The sequence below is a fragment of the Strigops habroptila genome, chromosome 8 (genome assembly GCF_004027225.2).
Source record: "Strigops habroptila isolate Jane chromosome 8, bStrHab1.2.pri, whole genome shotgun sequence".
Lineage (NCBI taxonomy): Eukaryota > Metazoa > Chordata > Aves > Psittaciformes > Psittacidae > Strigops > Strigops habroptila.
The window spans coordinates 12,223,978-12,244,088 of record NC_044284.2 but is presented as its reverse complement, the minus strand read 5'-3'; the positions used below and the strand labels follow the sequence as shown (position 1 = coordinate 12,244,088).

The 20,111-nt window shown below is 36.8% G+C and overlaps 1 protein-coding gene across 4 annotated transcripts in view; it reads left to right on the top strand.

The window, feature by feature from the left end:
* The window catches only part of COL24A1 (collagen type XXIV alpha 1 chain), a 138,786-nt gene that overhangs the window by 49,985 nt on the left and 68,690 nt on the right, over positions 1-20,111 (top strand). For all 4 annotated transcript variants that reach the window (XR_004389952.1, XM_030495241.1, XM_030495242.1 and 1 more), the window contains 8 exons: positions 3,231-3,284; positions 3,376-3,420; positions 3,799-3,852; positions 4,467-4,520; positions 5,600-5,653; positions 13,827-13,880; positions 18,204-18,257; positions 19,334-19,378. Coding sequence is in view for 3 of the 4 variants with exons in the window: in XM_030495241.1 (XP_030351101.1) it covers positions 3,231-3,284; positions 3,376-3,420; positions 3,799-3,852; positions 4,467-4,520; positions 5,600-5,653; positions 13,827-13,880; positions 18,204-18,257; positions 19,334-19,378 (414 nt within the window). In the remaining variant the exon portion in view is untranslated. The remainder of the gene's footprint in view (positions 1-3,230; positions 3,285-3,375; positions 3,421-3,798; positions 3,853-4,466; positions 4,521-5,599; positions 5,654-13,826; positions 13,881-18,203; positions 18,258-19,333; positions 19,379-20,111) is intronic.

The following is a 20,111-nucleotide window of genomic DNA, read 5'->3' as shown; positions in this document are numbered from 1 at the left end:
ATTGGAGTTTGACCCCCAGACCTGTTGGAAACTTTACATCACCTGCAACAGCTCCGTTGGACTGCAAGGAATTAGGGGTCTTTTATAGAGAGGAGAGCTCCTTTGATCCCTAAACTTGTGTGTTTGTAGCCGAGATGCATGTACATATGCTGAAAACCAATGACATTTTTGGAGGCAGGGATAATTTTGCAAATGAGCTTCTGGTCTTAATATAGTTTAGTGCTTGGGGTGACAAATGTGTGAACAAAAATAGGTATGGACAAATTCTTATGATGTAGAAGTGTGTCTCCATAAAGGTAGTATCAGTGTACATCCTTCTGGCAGCTTAATATATCTTTACAGATATATTAGAGTGGTTTTAAAGTTATCTTTAATTTAGCCAAGACACATTAGCATTGCTAATATGGGGCAGTTAACTCTCTGTGGTAGATAAGACCTTTCCGGTACAGTAACATTTTGCAGTTCAGGAAGATGCCCCAGCAGCATTTCCTCCCTGTTCCTGAACACCCTTCGGAAGCTTCCAAAGCATCAGCAATTCTAGTTGGGATTTTGAAATAAGGTCAGAATATGGCTAAAGAGGACTTCAGTATCTAGTTCATTAGTCTTTTGTAGATACTAATACAGTGTATAGGCATCATCAGTAAAATTTACTATCATACATTCCTCTGTGATCTGCATTACATCATATTAGTTCCTCTGGTTCCCACTTTCCCAATCAGTAAGATAATTGGAAGAGCTGTGCTTTGTTCCAGAGTTTCTTTACAGGGGACCATTGGGCTCTTTAAACTATAGCAGAATTTCACTAAGACTTTTGGAGTATTTCAGGTGACCCCAGTATCCCCAAGTACAGCTTGTGCAGTACAGCCCTGTTCCTTGACCACCCCTGCTCTCCAAATGGGTTTGTGCACCCTGGCCTCTGTTTTCACATGGCCGTTACTAGGCAGATGCTAGCGTTCATCCAAAACTGCATAAAGAACTAGAGGCCTCAATGTTTGTTCTAAAATACTTAGTCAATTATAACACGTTATAGTGTTACAAAATGCAGTATTGAACATGAGATTAAATACATTATTCTGGCAGAAACCAAAACATTAATTCAGGTAGCTTGTCCAGCCCAGCTGTATGCAGTGTCAGGAGCTAATTATATTTTATGTTTGTTCATGAGAACAATGGCAAAGGGAACAGCATCAGCAAGCTGAGGCCAAGAATTCCTTTCTTCCATCATTTTTGCAATATACAAAGCTGTTGCCAAGCTCAGGGTTTTGGCTCGGTGAGCAGTCAGTCTCTCAAGACTTGCAAGGCCATGAGTTTTAGTAAGATGAAGACTTTCAGAAAATTTATGACTAAAGTTACCAGAGCTAGCTTTTATTTGTATTTTTAGTTCCCCCCCCTCCCCCTTCCCTTAAAAAAAACCCAAGCCCACCTAATTGTAGGAAGCATTACTTTTCCTTTTCTGGGAGCTTATGTTTTTGACAGGAAAAGCAATTTGGTTTTAGTTTCACCTGTCACATAGAAATGGTGGAAAAGGTATGTTTTATGTAGCTGAAAAGATTTTTTTTTTTTTTTTTATTTTCTGTCAGCGATCTGATAAGCATGTGCTTAACATATAGCAAGGCTGTTGTAGACAGAGGATGATTTAAAAATCTGACAGATTTACTAAATAAACCCTTTTCTTATCAGTGAGATTATTTTTCAGTTTTATTTTTGTGTACTTCCAGTTCTTTGCTGTTAATTGAGTCAGCCGATATCCCTGGAGACTGTGACAGGAGCTTCATCAACCTGAATTTTGTAAAGCTCTTTTGGAATTTCTTCCTACTGCTTTTTTAAACTATATTTCCCAGCGTGGCATCCCTCTGTGATTTTTCAGTCAATGCTAATTTTACCACAAGAATGCATTTCAACATACAGTATCATTAATACAGAAATGCTTAGAACTAGAATATATACCACAATTAACAGACAGCAATGTAAACAATTTATCTTGGCATCAGCTAGTATGACTGAATATGTCATTTAAGCAGTCATGGGAAGCTAAAGCAATATAGAGTTGCAAGTTTCTCTGGAGGTTTAGCAAGCACCATTGAGACACGAAGTCATCAGTCTTCCTTTTTCTTTAGTGAGCCATGAGCCTGGTGATGGCTGCAGAAGAATATTCTTGGTAACATTGTTGAAAGAGTCTATAGAGAATAATGAATGTGTGCTGAACTGGATATCAGTAGGTGTCCATCTCATCTTTTCCATGTCGCTCTCAGCGAGTGGCAAAAGGTTTCTGTATTCATATTTGTTGCTAAATGCTTGCATAGCCACAGAGGTATAACACTGCCTTTTTTTTTCTTTTTATTTTCCCCAGAGGTAGAATAGGCAGAAAGTAGATAGACTTTTCCATCTGTAATATAGTTTTAACTGTTGGTAAATAATTCTTTAGGTGTAGCTCACCATCTTTGGGTGACATGGTCTAGTGTGAGGCATCCCTGCCCCATGGCAGGGGTTTGGAAGTAGATGATCTTAAGGTCGTTTCCAAACCTAACCATTCTGTGATCTTTCATTAATATTATTGGTGTTGCTGTGTTGATCTTATAAGATTCTTAATTTCTGGTTCACATTTCTTTTTTAACTCATAAAACTGTCCATATAAATCCCAGAAAGGAGAGATGTAGTAAGGGCTTTGAAGACACATGAGAAGAGAAAAATTTAGCACGCCTGTTAGAACTTAGGTTAAGTTTGCACGTTTGCTATTTCGAAAGAATCCTTTTATTAATTTTATTTTTTTTTAACTTGTAGAAGTCACTGAGAGATGAGAGATCCCAGTAAAAGTCACTTTTTATGATGCTACTCTTGGTAGAATAATTCTTTCAAGCCAAATAATTTGATGCTTCCAGAGTAGTGATGTCATGTAACCCTGAGGACAGAGGGAATAGCTACTGAATGTGCAGCTGCAGTACAAAAGAAAGCTTCCTTATTCTGAATTGCGTAATGCACTGCTATTTTCTCCTGAATACATAATCTGCAGGAAAAGAGGGAAGTTTGATGTCTTGTGTTTCTGCTGATGTGGTTGGGAACTGTAAAGGGGGAGGGCTTATAATACAGATACTTTTTCCCCCAAGAAATTAGCCTGAAGATGATTTTGGTTTCTGTCTGTGGTGCAGAAAATGTCACATTCTGTTACCAGTCTTTAAGTTACTTCATTTCATCAAATGTTTAATGCAGTCACCTTTCTTGCTGTCTCGTAGGGAGGCATTGGGCCAGCAGGACCGAGTGGACCATCAGGAATTCCAGGGCCCATGGTATGGTGTTAAACAATCGCACAGCCTGGTGGCTATTCTGCTTTCCAAATTATAGACAAGCATTGGATTTTTGTTTTCTTCCTTTTAATAGGGTCTCCCAGGGAGTGTGGGACAGCCTGGAATGAAAGGTGATAAGGTGATTTAAATATTTCCATTATCTTAGAGATGTATAGTTCTTTCAGACTACTTTCATTGAATCTTGAGTGAAATAATATATTTGACAAAGCCTTTCCCTTTTCCTTTTGATTTCTCTTCCAATTTTGATTTTTTGAAATTACGTCAGTCTCGTAATTTGGTACTTTAGACAAACTTATTTCGGGACAGAGCTCTTACTACTGGGCATAACAATATCCAGTTTCCTGGAAGGGGTGGTTCAATGGAACATCTTGCATTGTCATCCAAGGATCTGTGTTAATTTTAAATAGTAAATATTGGATTAATCTTTCTCATTCTCTGATTACTACCCCATTTTAAGCCACATACATATCTAAGTATAAAATAATATGTTGTTTAGGGTGAACATGGCCTTGCAGGAGAGCCAGGAGACCAGGGGTACCCAGGAGACAAGGTAATTTATAATTGCATTGTTTTATAAAATTGTCCAATTTCAGCAACTTTGTCAGGCTTCTGAGTCTCTTAAAATGCAGCAGGTGAGTTGCATAAAAGTAGAATGCAGTAGTAAAAGTTACTGGATACCACTGAATTAATATATTTCTAAGAAATGCTGTGCTAATTAAAACTTAGCTATGGAAAGTAGTGAATAAAGACGAGTAAAGGGCATGGGCAGAATTCTGGCTGCTCATCTCTGTTCAGAGATGCATCAAACAAGAAAGGAATTATGGTATGACCTGAAACCTGCAAAGAAACTCTTGTAAAAGATAATTTTCCCTTCTGCAGCTCACCTGGACCAGCTGTGGTTAGCAGCAGCATGTGGTCTGGCATGCTCCTTCATATTGTGAAACTCGGATAAATACCTTTTTGTCTTTGGCTACTACATCAGAAGTCACTGAAATAGCCCATCCTGTGAGAACTCTTTTGATGAAAGTTGAACGTTAGAAAACATGTCTTATCCCGCAGAATTATTTCAAAGTCTGTTTCAGGCGGCAAAGTGTAGCAATCTTTTGTTTCTGAAATAACATAACAATACATTTTCATGTGTATTTAATAGCTTTCATTTTTCAGGGTGCTCTTGGTTTACCAGGACCCCCAGGGATCAGAGGAAAGGCAGGACCCCCAGTAAGTTTGCACATCAATTTTTGCTCTCGAAAAATCACTATATATTGTTGTTACATTTGATACTATCTGCTTCTTTTGGGTGTATAATTAAAAGCAGCCAATACTTAATGCTGTTAAAGAATTAATCGCTTCAATCTCGATTTTCTTACGTGCAGTCAAGCCACTATCTGATAAACCTATTAAGAGTTCATGAATGTTGTAGGCACTTAAATTCAATTAAAAAAATACTTTTTGTTCCAGAGAATTTATAGTATAAACATTAATCCTGCAAAAACTCACACAATTTTGCTTAAGCTTAGATGGAAAAACTCAGCCTTTTTGCCTTTAAAGAAATAAGTATTTTCATTTAAAGGTAAGCATGTGGATTAGCCTCTTTTTGAATAGTTGTGGATTTTAAGCACAAACTGAATGTGCCTAACTTCTTGACCCATGTTAAATTAAGATACGAGACTTCAGTCCTGCATGTAATGTAATGTTTAACTTTGCAGAGTACACTTACAATAAAATCATTTACGTTTAAAATTTTAAAAATATTTTCCAAGTCAGGCTTTAATTTTACTCAAGGAACACCTAGCTATGGCAGCAGCAAACTGGAAGAACAGATAATTTAGAGAAATGTTTAAGTCAGTTTTTTGGTGTGTCAGTATTTGTATATAATAGAATCACTGTAACATGTGGATAGGACCTAATTTTACTATTCTTAATCACAAAACTGCTATTTCTTTGGCCATGATCGGATACTTAAACCATGTAGGTAGGTATGTAAACCAATATCTATAGCAGTTACTTCCTGGACTTTTAAATAATATGTAATTTTATTCTGAAAACTGCTGTATATTTAAAGGCAGTTTTATATGACTATTTGGACCATCCCAGGACTCCCCATTTATATGTCTAAAGCTAATTTGCATTTTTTGTTGTGAATTCAAAGAAAGGCAGTTATAAAATTGCCTATTTAGTGGAAAAGTCATCTCAACACTTGCTGGCTTTCTTTCTGAGAGATGTTTTAAAAATTTTCATAACAATCTGTTGTTCAAAACAATTATCATGAAAAATCTAACTGCTTGGATTTTTTTAAGGGGAAAATGGGAGATCCTGGATCTCAGGGACCATTGGGTCCTCCAGGACCTGAGGTAAGAAATTGCTTGATAAAAGTAAGTTAAATGTCATTTAGTTCTAAATTACAAAAGTCAGAGGTAAATGGGTTTTCTTCTCAGAAGGTTGTTTCTTAGTTGAATTAAAAAATACTTTTTATTCAGTCATATTTAATAACTGAATAAAAAACCATCCAATTCTCCTTCATAAAGTACAAAAGATTCTACCTCATAATTTTTTAACATAAAATATTAATATATAGGATCTTTGATTACAAAGTAGTTCTCATTTGCCTGTATGATTGGGAGTTGCTGTCTTTTGAATCCAGGTGTTGTGGATTACACCTTGAATGAGGCTCATGTGATTTCTCAGGCACATTTCCATTCATGAATTCTCCAGCATGTTTACAAATGGGATTTTCCAAGCCTGGTTATATATTTATCTCTTAGAAAATAACTGTATTTGCAAGGAATGCAAATAAACACCAGTTACATAGGAAGCAGTGCCAACCTCTTGAATCTGGCAGTGCAGTTTACTAAGAACTGTATAGTACTATGGAAGTCTGCACAGAAACTAAGTCAGTCTCTAGATTGTTGAATTTAGGTGCTTTTTGGCATTTATACTATGGGCTCTAGGAAAAAATGCTGTGGACTATACAGGAAAGACATCTGCGCACACAGACATGCATATATTTGCTGAAGAGATGAAAGCAAGATTTTTCTTTTTAATCAGCCACTTCCAAAGGATGGTTTGGGGAGTTTTGGTTTGTTGTCATTTGTTTTGCTTGGGGGGGTTTTATCTTTTTTTTTTGTGTGTGTGTTTGTGGTTTGTTTGTTGTTGGTTTTGGTTTGATTGGTTTGTTTTGGGAGGGGATTGTGGATTTTTTGCGAGTTTTTTGTTTTGTTTTTATTATTGTTAAATATATCTGGAAGATATGTATTAGTGATGATGATTGTTCTGGCCTTATAAGATACAGTAACTCTGAGAGCAAATCTTCTCAAACCAAGGCTCTATATCTCTGCCTTTAAGTGGGAGCCCAGGTCTCCCTGATCCTCAAAGAGCAAACTACTGGGTTTTATTCCTTTGTTGTTACAGCTCATCTAAATCCTAAAGAACACATTTTCCTATTGGAGATGAGCCTTCATTGAGAAAAAACTCCCTGGGAAATGTAGCAACACAAGATGGTATTTTCAGAATAAGCCAATATGTTTTAGTTGATGAGTATATTTTTGTGCCCTTGAGTTAAAATGAAAAAAGCACAAAGCCTGTGCATATTGCCCACAGCTGCCTCCCTCTGTGGCTTGGGATTTTAGATTTTGTGAGCTCATCTGACTGTTTGAACCCACAATGCCTGTGCTCACTGAGTACGCTGAAGTATGTAATGCTTGTTGTTAACATGAATGCAATTGGACAAGGTTTTAACAGGCTTCCACATGTATTCGGAATATTTTATAGATAAATTTTGCTCTGCGAATCACATTTAATTATCCCCCAAGAATGAAGGTGATAGTTTCCTTCAGATGTATCTTCAGATGTTCTCTGAGTATTATAAATAGGTTTCATCTGGAGCAGAGGGAACATTAGTCATTATCTTCAGTAGAACTTTTTTCATCTGTGCAGTATTTTGATGTGAAGTCTTTAGCTTATTCTTTCAGGAAGGTACTCATATGGGATTCAGCTGGTATGTTTCATGCTCAAGGCAATGGGATTACAAAGGAAAAGGATACATTCAAATAATAGTTAAACAGTCAAAAAGGCACATATTTTGTAAGTGAATCACTGGCTGCTTTGAGTTGTTCATTGTTATTTTTAATGCATGTTTTCTCTTATCACATGATGTTCTGAGGTTGTGCAAACAATGCTGTAAGTGCAGTGATAACATAGCTTTCTGTTTCAATATTGCATCAAATAACTTGCGTGCAAATGACTTGAAGGAAATATAGAAATAAAGCAATTTTATAGCTGAAGTAGTTGCATGTTCTGGCATACATCTGAAGAACTGTTGTTGCAGAATTGCTCATACTTTCTGCTTGGCTTTGCAGAGATTCTTTACTGGTCCTTTCATAAATTTTATTTGACATGACTATGTCTATGATTTTTTTTCTTTGTTCTTTCTTAAGAAATATGTATTAATTTTGCAGAAATAGTCAATTTACTCTAACTTTTTAATAATGTTGAACAGTGCTTGTTTGTGTGACCCTCCTGTGTTTTATATTTTCTTCAGAGTGATTAGGATAATGCACACTGTATCTGTTGGGTCCTAGCCTGTTTCCACAGACCTTCATTAGGTACTTTGCATAGAATTTGGCATCTTGGAGATTTTCCTTTTTTGGGCAGAGCTGTGGTGAGGCTTCACTACAGAAGAAGGGACATGCAGAGAAACAAAACTTGATTTGTGTTGCTTTACCATGGCATTATTTAACTCCTAATGTTCTGAATCTGCCTAGAATAAGGCAAGCTAATATTTAAATGTTTTTTTATTTGATTTTCAACACCTGTACTGCTTTTAGCTCTTGGGTTTTGGTGTTGATCTTAGAAGAAACAGTAGTCTTGCAAATAAATTGAAATCTCTACCTTACTTTTTCAGTCTGGCCTGAGTCTCGATATGCTCTGATCTATATGGGCAGGCAGTTGTTAGCAGCATAGAAGCAATGTACAGTGAAATAATCCTCCTGCAAGAGAACTCAATCTTGCACAAGGATGATATCACTGACTATTAGTTACTAGTCTCTTTTCTGAGTTTTAAAGTTAGGAATACTTGATTTTCAAAATGCACAGAGTTGTTCCTTATGATACTCCTCTGTACTCAGGCTTTGCCTAACCCTGCTGTCTCTTACCTCCTCAGAAGCATGCCTGAAGGATGACCTGTTCCTCAGACGTTAGTAATTTAACTGTTATTGGAGGATTTGTAACAAAAAAAAATATGATCCTGAATATTTTAAAATAGATACATAATCTGGTATTTCTGTGCCTTATGAAATGCCCACGCTTGATGCTTGTTTTCACCATAAGTCAGAGCAATGCTTAGCATCATTATATGTATTGGAAAGTTCCACAGAAGTAGCTGTTGATGTTGAATGACCAGCTTGATTTTTGGATCTTGTGAAAGTAATTGATCAGGTGGCTAAGCTCTCCCTGGGCTGTGATTGCCCAACAGACCACCTCTTCTGTGGTGCACCTGGAAATCTTCAGGGCAGACGGGGAGGGAGAATGTTAAACAGAGTTCAACATCAAGTGTAGCTCTAACCGAACTGTGCCATGCTCCCTGTGGAAATCCTGTCTGATCCTTCGAGTGGGTTTACACTGCAGTTCTTGCCAAAGGAGCTCTTAGATATCTCATGTTGTAGATTTTCAGAATGCTTCAAGACTTGGTCCTTAATATGCTGGTTGGTGGCTGTCCTGGTCAGTCAGGTGAATTGCCAGCCACTTTGGCTGTCAAGCAGACAAGTAGCTCTGTGAAGGACATGTTTTGAAGAGTTGGTGTAGGACCTTGCTCACACCATAAAGTAGATACTTGTTATAGTCATTCTAACATGTGTTTCGTGTAATATGTAGATGCACTAGATGGCTTTAGAGTATGATGCATCACGTGGAAAACTGGTGACTTCAAGTATCTCACAAGAAAATCAGTCCACCAGTGTTTTGGTGAGTGTGGCTGAACAGATCTGCCGTGTGCAATTAGACAAAAGCACAAAGCAACATAAGCATTGCTTCATTGACGTCTTAGCAGCAGTGAATTGCAAAGCTTTCCTGTATTGTATGCTGTAATCCATGATTGCCCTTTTTTCTGTTCTCTGACAAATTGCAATTGTACAGTTGTAATTTGTACTGTTAGATTCCTTCTTCCACCCTCTCCAAAATCAGAATTGAAGTTTTGTACCAAAACAAAAAAATTGAAGTTTTGTCTCTGCCCTTTAAAAATGCTGGCATTAAACTTTGGCTAAATTGACACACGCAGAATAAAGCTCATTTCAAATCTTTTTTTTTTTCTTACTGTTTTCCACTTGGCACATAAATGAATTGTCATGCAGTTGTACAGATGGCAAATAGCAAAGTCCTGTCACTTTGTGAATACTGACATTTCTAAAATTGTGTAGAGAAAAAAATAGATTAATTGAATTCTGTCTCTGCGTAGCATGAGTCTTCAGAAGAATAATAAACACTTCTTATTTGAGAATACAAAATCACAGCTTGTTTTCTCTGTTTAGAGAGACTGTAGATGCAGAAATCTTCCTTTTGTAAGTTGGTAATAATTAGTAATAGAGCATTTAATAAGGCATCCTTGAAGTTCACTGGCTGCATCCAGTCAGTATTGCTTCTGAAAATTCATTTTAAATTCTCATTCCAATGAAACACAGCATGTGATTGAATGAAATAATATTTGAGCAGGGAAACATGACAACTGAAGGGACTATCACAGTTTGTGGAGAGGTTTTTGCTCTGTGGTACCCTTCCACCGGTGCTCATGTCCTGATCCCATTGAGGGCTGCTGAGAAGCTAAGGGTCAGGAGGGTTGGTGACGAATAACAATGCTGGCTAATGTCATGTGGAAACAGCCTGGAGTGAGTGGGATTCTGCAAATGTAAGAGAATTCCTAGTGGAAATGGAGTGTAATTTCCAAACATTTCTGATACTCTGCTTCCTTGTTAGCAGCCACACAGGAAAACAAACAAAAGGAAAGCAGCAGCTTTTGCAGATCCCTTGTCTCTGAGGCACTGACAAAAGTCATATTAACAGTCTCCTCATCTCTGCATTTTTTTTCTTAAAGATTATATAGGTAAATGAAAGCAATAAATATGTTAATTTTAGATTTAAATGTATTCAGTACAAAAAGCAACACTTTTACAGCAAGGTTAAAGCGCATTTGTATTGAGATAGCTGGTACTTAGCTTTTTTGTGACACCGCCTCTAGTTTTACTAGACAGAGCAAACTCTAAAGTGCTTTGCTGGCTAAAGGCCACATCTGCAGCATGAGTTCGAAAATTATTTGTAACTCCCAGCTGCCAGGCTTCTGGCTGTTGAGAAGATAAGAATCTAGACTTTTCATTCCCTTAATAGAAGCCATAATGTTGAGTGATGCTTGGTTCCAGGTAGCCACTGCTGAAAATTACTTTGCAGCTGGAAACTATACATTGATCTCCTGGCCTTTCACTTATGGAAGAATAATGAATTTTTAATCTGGAGTAGCTTCACAGGGAGCTGGCTGCTGAATAACTCTTGGCAAATTCAGATAGAGGTAGATATGTGTACCACTTCACTACTCAGAATCTGAATGGCAAACACCATTGCTGAGGTGTTTAAGAACTCCTTTCTGGTTCCTTCATTTTTCTGGAATTGTTTGAAGTGGCTGTGTCCTGGATTATTACAGTTATCTCATGGATTATTCATGTAATTATTCATTTCAGCACGTGGAAATAGTGTTCTAATATTACCATAGTATCTGCATTTTCTCTGTGGGGCTGCTTCAGAATAAAAGACTAAATCCAACGTAACAGAAAACGTAACAAAAAATACGAAGATTTTAAACTTTTGAATGAATTGCTAATGCTGCTCTCAGGCCGAGAACCCTCTCCATCCTAACACTTTGCCTGACGTGGAAAGGTTTCCAAATGTCATGGTTGTTCTATCTGTGAAAGTGCTTGTCAATGCTTGGATTTCATAGTTCATAAAATCATAGAATGGTTTGGGTTGCAAAGGACCTTAAAGCTCATCTAATTCCAACCCCCCGCCGTGGGCAGGGACACTTTCCACTAGACCAGGTTGCTCCAAGCCCCATCCAACCTGGCCTTGAACACTGCCAGGGATGGGGGAATTCTTACTGAATTACTTCTAGAAGTAATTCTGCAAATAAAGTAGACATATTTCCTTATAATAGTATAAGAATTGTTCCAAGTAGACATTTTTCTTGACAGATTGTGTTCTGGAATGTTTCTTGCCTTAAGGGAAATGTCTCTGGGTCAGCATTTAGCACTTCTTCACACATTGGAAAGTTAGAGATTTACAGATATACAAAGCAACCCACCCCTTGGAACCTATTTAAGTTTGGAAAATAAACAAATTTAAAATTAAGAAAAGATAGGTTAGCAACTTCCAAAGAGTTGTCCCAACTCTTCAGTGTATTTCAGTAGATAGGTGTGGTCAAGATTTAAAAAATCCCATTATGAACTGTATATAAATCTAGGCTGATAAAAGCGAGTACTTTAGGTATCAGACTTTAGTTATCGGACTTGGGCACATGTGACTAATATGCTCTGTGCCACCTAGAGGCACGCTCAGCTGTTGCACAGCTCTACTAGTTACTGCTTTATGGCAAAAAGAAATTACCACCATGGCGTTTTATGAAATGCTGTTATGGTTGTTCTGCTTATTCTGAAAACTCAGATGAGTTCTTTTTTACTCTTCAGTGGTTTGCTTTAGTATTTGTTGGCATTTGAGTGCTGAAACTTGGGGTTTTTGGGGGGATTGGGTTGGTTTTTGTCTGCTGTTTTTTTTAAAGAAAGCATAATTCTTTCAGTATTGTTTATACATTTATTTTTTTGTTTAATGTATAGAAACACCTAAAATATTTGCATCCCATCTAAATCTCTACTTAGAAGTCTCTTTGCATCCTGTTAAGAACAGGTTGTAGAAAGCAAACAGAAGAAAGCCCTACAAGTAAAAACAGTCATGGCTTAAATACTTCTTAAATTTTATTAAGATACGGTAGCTGAGGGTGAAATAATATTTTCTTCTGAACTTCTTGCTTTAGTTTGATTTCTCTTTACCTTTTTGGTAGTTTTTTGTGATTCATGTCAGCTAATTATGATCAATCATTAGAAATTATTATTACCTGCATTTGAAGCTCAGCTGTTCTGGAAGAAGAGTATGGTTAACTATTATCCACATAGTGAGACTTTTTTTCTTTTCATTAGTACCTTTTTCCTACTTAGAGAACCTAAAAAATTACTCTTGAAGCTTTAGTGATGACATGTATTAGCCTGCATTAGTATGGAAGGGTGCCAGAGAGAATTTAATGCTGGAAGTTCTTTATGAGATGTTCTTTAAATTGTTCTGAATTGTAAGATGCTTTAATTTCCATTATTGGAAAAGTATGCATGCAAAGAATGATATTTATAGTTTTTCATTTACAAATATTTTCTGTTTAAGAAGGCAGGAAGCTTGTTTTTACTAATGTTAGGTGATGGATGTGCACAGATGTAGTAATATTTTACTCAGAGGAAGAACTTTTCAGTGGCAGTCTTTCTATTTTCAGATAGGCAAGATTTAATGACTTTTAAAAGTTTATTAAAATAACAAAATCAAGTACTGTCTTGGCAGGTGACTGAGCCCTGTGCTAACTAAAGAGTCATTTACCAATGCTTTCCTTTATCCTACAAATAAAACCATTACATTTCTTCACTGAAAGGTTATGAAATTTAACTCACTGTTGTATTGCATAAGGTTTAGCTGCACCATTTTTGTTTCCTTAAAATATGCTTATTCCTTATAAAGCAATCTGGTTTTAGTACTGGATTCCTCTGATATAGAGGCATCCTCACCGTGTCCCTTTCAGTGCCTACTGGCCAGATGGTTTGGGGTGATAATCTTAGCTGATTCATTTTCTTTGCATATTCAGTTTTTCTTTACCAGCAGCTGGACCTGTACCACACACTATTTCACAAAGGCTTATTCCAAACAATGCTACATGCTGGTGATCTTCAGTTACTGCCAGCCAGACCTGGATTAGCACCTGCTGATTTAGAGGCAAAAAGCTTTCTACCCTTTACTTAATTGTGCAGTGATCTTGTCCTTAAACTTCAGCCAAGGATTAAAGGCTTTCAGCCTCTCTCGAAGCTTTTCCTAAAAAATAGTTGAATTCATGAGTACAGGACCTGGTGCTGACTGCTCTGTGCAGGGGTTTTTTTGTACATCAAGACCAATCCAATAGTTTAATTTCACATGTTACTTAATGCATAAAAGGTCTTAAGCTAAGAGAAATGAAACCCATACTGACATCTGCTAAATTGAGTTTAATGAAAGCTGCCTAAAAATCTGTCATTTATCCAAGTCCTTTCAAGGAAACTTAATAGATTTTGACATTTTGGGGATGATAGAACAAATTTATTTCTTGGTTTTTTTGTGATTCAGGTTTGTGAAATGAATTAACAATCAAAACAAGTATATTGGAAACATTCCTACTCTGGAAATCATTTGTATGTATGATTTCTTTAGGGTTTTCCAGGAGATATTGGTGTACCTGGATTAAATGGCCCTGAAGGTCCTAAGGTAAGATTATTTGAAAGCTTATTCATATTAACAATAAGCAGTATAAATTTCTGAGGAAAAGCTCTGTGAGGTGGACACTGGCATTATGAGAAGCTAATCTTACTGTCAAAATACAAATATTTTGCCTCAAGTGTTTATATGAGGAAGTTAATCTGATGTTTAATGCTGTTATGAGGGTAAAATTATCCTTTGTTAGATGGAAGCATGTAATGGCAAGCTGAGTGTAAGGACATTGGGAGAAAACGCTACGTAGCTAGAAAGCAGCACCTATGTTTAAATAAAATGCATGCCAAATGCAGATCTCTGTAGTCTCACTTGAGTCATACAGATTTTTTTAAAACAGATTTTGAAAGAAATAGTAACTAAAGATATGGAAAAATGTGTAAAACTCACATACCAGATTAAATAATAGATTAAATAGTAATAATTGATAAAACTATCTACCAAAAAATGACTGTGCCAGATTAATTCAGCCTCTTTAGCAGATTAATATTTTAGACCAATCTTGGTCAATAGTTCACGTATCTGCAGTTTTCAGTGACGCTTTGGATAAAAGCACATGATGGGAATTTTTTGTTTCAAATGGGAAAGGTAGAGACTAGTACAAAAAGTGCAGATGGGTCAGAAATTAACCCAGAGAAAGATGATTTAATAATATCTAAAGATGGGCTACTTGTTGTTGAAAGACAAGCACCTGTTAAGTTCTTCACTCACCAGCCTTGGGGCTATTCTTATAGGCACAAGTATGATGGAACGAAATCTGTATATGAAACAGAGTTGAGCATCTTCAGGTGATCTTAAAAACTGCACTTTGTACTAATTCACCCCACTTCTGTTACTTCGGACTGATACATGCAAGGACTAAAGCAATAAATCCTAGTGTAAATTAGCACTTTGCACCTGGCAAGAAGGAAAGACACTGCCAGATCTCTCTGAAATAAAAGCACAATAAGGCAGTTAGAAATTAAGTGAAATTCTAGAACACAGGAGGCAAGGTGCCACTGCACAAAGCATGAGAAGGCTTTATCTAAGTAGTACACGCAGTTCTGGTTATTTGTGTTCCAGAAGGACTCAATCAAGTGGGACTAGATGCAGAAAAGGATACTTGAATGACTGTATTCTGAGAGGCTGTTTATTTATCCTACAAAAATGAAGGGCCTTTTTGATCTCTGTAAGTAAGCCAGAGGGCAGAAATTGGTGAGGCAAAAGAACTGTGCAAGAGCAACAATATCATTAGTCCGAAGTCAAAACATGCAAGTTGTCCATAAATAAACAGAGATGGAAGTTGCAAGTGTTCCCATCCACAGAGTTGTGAAATTCAGTGGCAGGCTACTCAAGAAAACACAGGACAGAGAGCAGTAAATAGTTGAAAGATAGGCTTATTTGTACCTGGAAGATTGTAACAATCCCTCCAGGCCAAAGTTAATAATTCTCGAGAACATTCCAAATAATCCAGTTGCCAAAGCCATAGCCAATCTTTTCTGCATCTCATATCCTTCAACTGTGTCAAGAGCCTTGTCCCAAAATAGCTCAGACATTCATTCACTGGGAAGGCTGAGAAATTATTATCTGATGTGGCAAACTGGTGAGAAATTAAAATACATTTCCAGAGACAGGTATAGTCTTTTTCTTCAGTTCTGATTTATTGTTTTGCTAACTTGTTTGTGTGTATAATATTAGTAGCCTTATATGAATGAGTTTTATCTGACCATTGCAGTGGCAGTTGCTCCTGCTTTTCCGAATTACCAGGGCACTTAAACTTCTGATGCAAGACTGTGTCTAGGGGAAACAGGAGAAGAGAAATACAACAGTTCTTGAACTGCAGATCAGATTTAATCCTCCAAACTGATAGATGAATGATGTAGCTGAGATCTATTCCCTGCTGTCCAGTTTCTTCACTGAGATAATACTGCACATGATATCCCAAGTGTTAAATTAAATGGTTTTGTTGGAATTGGGTTGGTTTACATTACTGATCTATTGCCTTTTCAGATTCCAGCAAAACAGTTCTAAAAGGTAGCCTACAAAGTTTAAGACTCTGTATTGCTTTGATACAGAAATTACAACTGAACAAGATTCATTTGGTCTTAGAGACAAAAAGTTTAAACATCCTGCTCTAATCAGGGAGAATTGATGGCTTACATTTGAGAAGGAAAATTACCAAACTGGAAAAATTCTTACAGTGCTCCTCTACCAAGGGAGAAGTGTTTCAGAACATTGGAAATGTTTGGGCTTTCGGGATTCCCAGCTGTCTTGCATTGACTGCAGTTATAAAAAATTTCCTTCAGCTTTTATTTTTAGAAGACTGTTCTCACTGTGCTGCTCTTTTCCTCATGTTTTTGTTTATGCTTCCTCAGAAGCAAAACCCATATTAAAAGTCAAGAAGGCTGGGTAAGTTTTGTTTTTTAGCAGCTAGCGTGGGAGAAATTCAGCCTCCTGGTGGAAAGTTCAAGCTCTGTGAGTGTGATTAGCCATCTCTAAATACCAGTAGAAGTTCTGGATTGTCAATTTTCCCTAAATTAGTGCAGTAATCAGCGAATCTGACCTCTCTGAAATAATGTTCAAAGGATTCATTGCGTAATTTGGTCTACAGCACATTACTCAGCTTGGAAACGGTGTTTTAGAAGGTGCTTGATCTTGATCCACCACTTATTTTAAAAAAAAAAAAGCACACTTACATTTAAAAGTGGAATAAAAATGTTTTTAAGAAGTTCTGAAATAATTTAGTTTGTTTCCTGTGTTATTCTTGCAAGTACTTATGCTCTGTAAGAGAGAAAAGTGAGAGGAAAAGATGGTCAGAATATGCTGACTACAACTATTTTTTCCAGCAGTGTGTGTTGTACCATGGAAGTAGTTGAGAACTTCTTTCCTCTGCTCATTTATGTTTGGATAATATATTTAATAGAAGTGGCTATTAGGAGTTTCACCACTTCTGGAAGGGACGGTCAACTGGGAAGTTATATTTGTGAAATACAGGATACCCCCATCTGCTGACTCCCCCAGTTTTTTCCAGACACTTTGGCACATGTTTAATGACTACATTCATTTTCTGTTTGTTGCCTGAAACCTCAAAGGGGAGATGGAAATTTCATTTAATATTTTTTTGACAGTCTTGGACATTTTTCCAGTTAAGTGCAGTGGAATGGTGTGAGCAGTAGCAACGTTGCTAACGTTCGCACAGTGCAGTTACATTGTACTGAAAGCTGCATCTCCTAATATGCTTTGCTATTAGAATGAAACAACAGTGCTGTCAATGAAAAATGTTTGTACTGACTTCACAAGAATGTTACTTATGTAGTGCTACTAAAAGCTCTCCTGTCACTTTTGTGGTGGTATGTTAAACAGCAGTCCACCACCCCAGTCCTTCACAGATTGATGGAACTCAGTACCTTGAGGTTGCTTGTTCTGTTTTCTGTTCCATTTTACTTGGCATGCTAAGTAAACTGTTACTGGACCAATGCCTGCACTTTCTGTCTAGACTTCAGCTTCATTAGTAAGCAATTAATAAGGCATACACTTGGGACTTTCCCACCTTTGCTTTATTCAGAGGCTAATCATATCTCTCCCAAGGGGAGTTTCTTTGTTCTTGTTGCTTTATCTGATATTGTTAAGCTTAGCTCTCCCAGAACATTAATAATATGTTTATACAGATATTATTTTTTTTCACTACGCCAGGTCAAGTGCTTTTCTCAATTACTACCATTGTAACTGGGATGACCAAGATTTTTGACACGCTGCTAGCTGCAAAGTCATTTTAACAAAGTTTTGAAAATGTTGCTGTGAGCAGTCATGAAAACTCAGATTTGGCAGAGGATAAGGTGCTTTTTCTGTGGGAATCTTGATTATAATCCTTACAGAAAAGTAAAGGCTGAAAATCGAAAGTAGTTTTGGACAAGCTAGTAGTCTAAATTCACCTTGTAGGTAATTTCCATTGCAATGTTGTCATGTCTTATGCTAAAGACTACCTAAATCAAAGATCTATGAGTGATATTGGTTCTGCTTTAATCATAATATGATGGCATGCTTTACATTTTAAAAAAAGATGAATTGTTCCTTTGTAAGCTTCAATTTCAAAACAAAAAAAGAAAAAAGCTTCAGAATAATCTATGTAGTAGAAGTTTGTAAGATACTCAGTTTTCCAGTAGATACTGAAATTTTTCTGCATCTTCTCCTGGCTTCCTTGGGGAAATCCTAAGAACAATGGTAAGAAGTGAGTTCTGCTTCCTCTTTTGCATTTCTGTCCAGGTTTTTGAGAGGTCTGAAACTAGACCAACCTGATTGTTAGTTGATACAAGTTTTCACTGTGTGTGTTTGGATGTTTAGGGACTTCTGGGTGAGCGAGGACCTCCAGGGCCACAAGGCCCTAAAGGACTTCAGGTAAGATGGAAAATTATCCAATCAAGAGATTATGTTTAAAAGAAAGTTGTGAAGGGTAAAGGGTTAGACAAGAATGGTTAGGTGTTGATGGTGGTGTCCTGCAAAATTTGAAGTTTCTTCTGCATTTTCGCAGGTGTTGCAAAGAGGTTTTAGCAGCCTTATGGGGCATCCATTCTGTCATTTATTTTAGTTATGGTAGTGGAATCTCAGATAATATGTGCCCAGAGTCGGATGTGGTTGTTTTAGTTAATCTGGAGAGATGATGGAGGTGGTGGTGGTGGTATGGAGATAGGAACTATATATCAATTTAATTACAGTATTATAGATAAACTGAAGTAAACAGAACCCTGTTAACTGAAGGCGAAGGAAAGCAGATCATCTTCTTATACATTTGTTGAGTATTCCTAATCCATCATTATAAAAATAAAAACTCATGTCTCTTAAGCTAAAAGTAATTAACATTAGAAATAATTTAATCAGTGATTCTGGGGCTAGATCTCTAGACTTTTAAGTAGCTTAATTATGGGCTTCCATGACAGATACATAGTAAAAGCTAACAGTGGCAAAATGATCTGTTAGAAGCAAGAAGCTGCAGATATGATTTCTTAATTCCTCATTTTCTTATTGCTTGTAATTGAAAAGGTTACATATCACTTTTCTCCAAAACTGGGAGAAAATCTTCCATATTGAGGAGGATTAGTGAACCATCATATGATCACGGCATGACACCCTGGCATGTCATTGATACAAACCCATGCTTTTATATAACTGTGTAATGGCTGAACCCTGAACAGTTAACACTACAGTTCCCCATCATGCATAACTGTTATTATGCACTGTGCAGCGTAGGTACAGTGTCTCATTTCTTCTCTTACGCACTTGACATGGCTTTCTTGCTAATGAATTTGTCTGAAGTTAGATTAGCCTCTGTTAGAGTGTTTCTGTCAGACTTGGACTCATACAAACACATATGAAGCATGTGAAGGTAGTACAATAAATGCAAACAGTTATCTGCAGATTTTCTTTTTTAAAGATAGACTTGGCATCAAGATTATTGAAGTCCAGATTTCTTTTAGGGAGAAGTAGGACCAGCTGGACCTATTGGAGGAGTTGGCCCAAGAGTAAGTATAATTAATTTTGTTAGGAAAGACTATTTTTCAGTGGAAGTACTGCTTTAAAAGGTAAATTTACTGTGAGAAGTGACTGTGTTGAAATGACATCTCCTGAATAAATGTGTGTCTTTCCTCAACGTATGCTCAAAGCTGAAGGAGAAGAAATGGCTTTCCATACAGAGGATTTGAAAAGATATTACAGCATGGTTTACAAAATACTTTTTTTTTAAAGAGTCAATAACAAACTGCTTATGGTGCTCCTCTGAGACATATGAAACCACCATGCACTTCCTAGGACTGAACCAGCGAATATCTCAAAATATTTAAACTGGGAAAGAACCCAACTTGAGACTCAGTTCACTGGGAGAACTATAAAGGGCTGATGCTTTAAGAAATCATTTTCAAACTGATCTGGTAGACAGTTGCTGAAAACAGTAAAGCTGGAATGTCACAATGCTGTTTGTGCTGACATGTTTTGAAAGATAGAAGTTTAAAAATAACAACTCTTTTGTTAGTTATAAAACCATACTAGTGTCTAAGAGTATTTTAGCATATTCAAAATTTATTATTAGAAAAATTCTAAGCTAAAAATTAATACTAGCCTACACTAGGGACTATAGGAGTGTCACTAAGTTTATTGAAAGCAATATGATCTTCTGCCTTTACTTGATTTGGTTATGTGTGGTAATCACTGGCTTGGTCTTCATTTTGGATGACTTCCCATTTCTTGCAGGAACTTGGG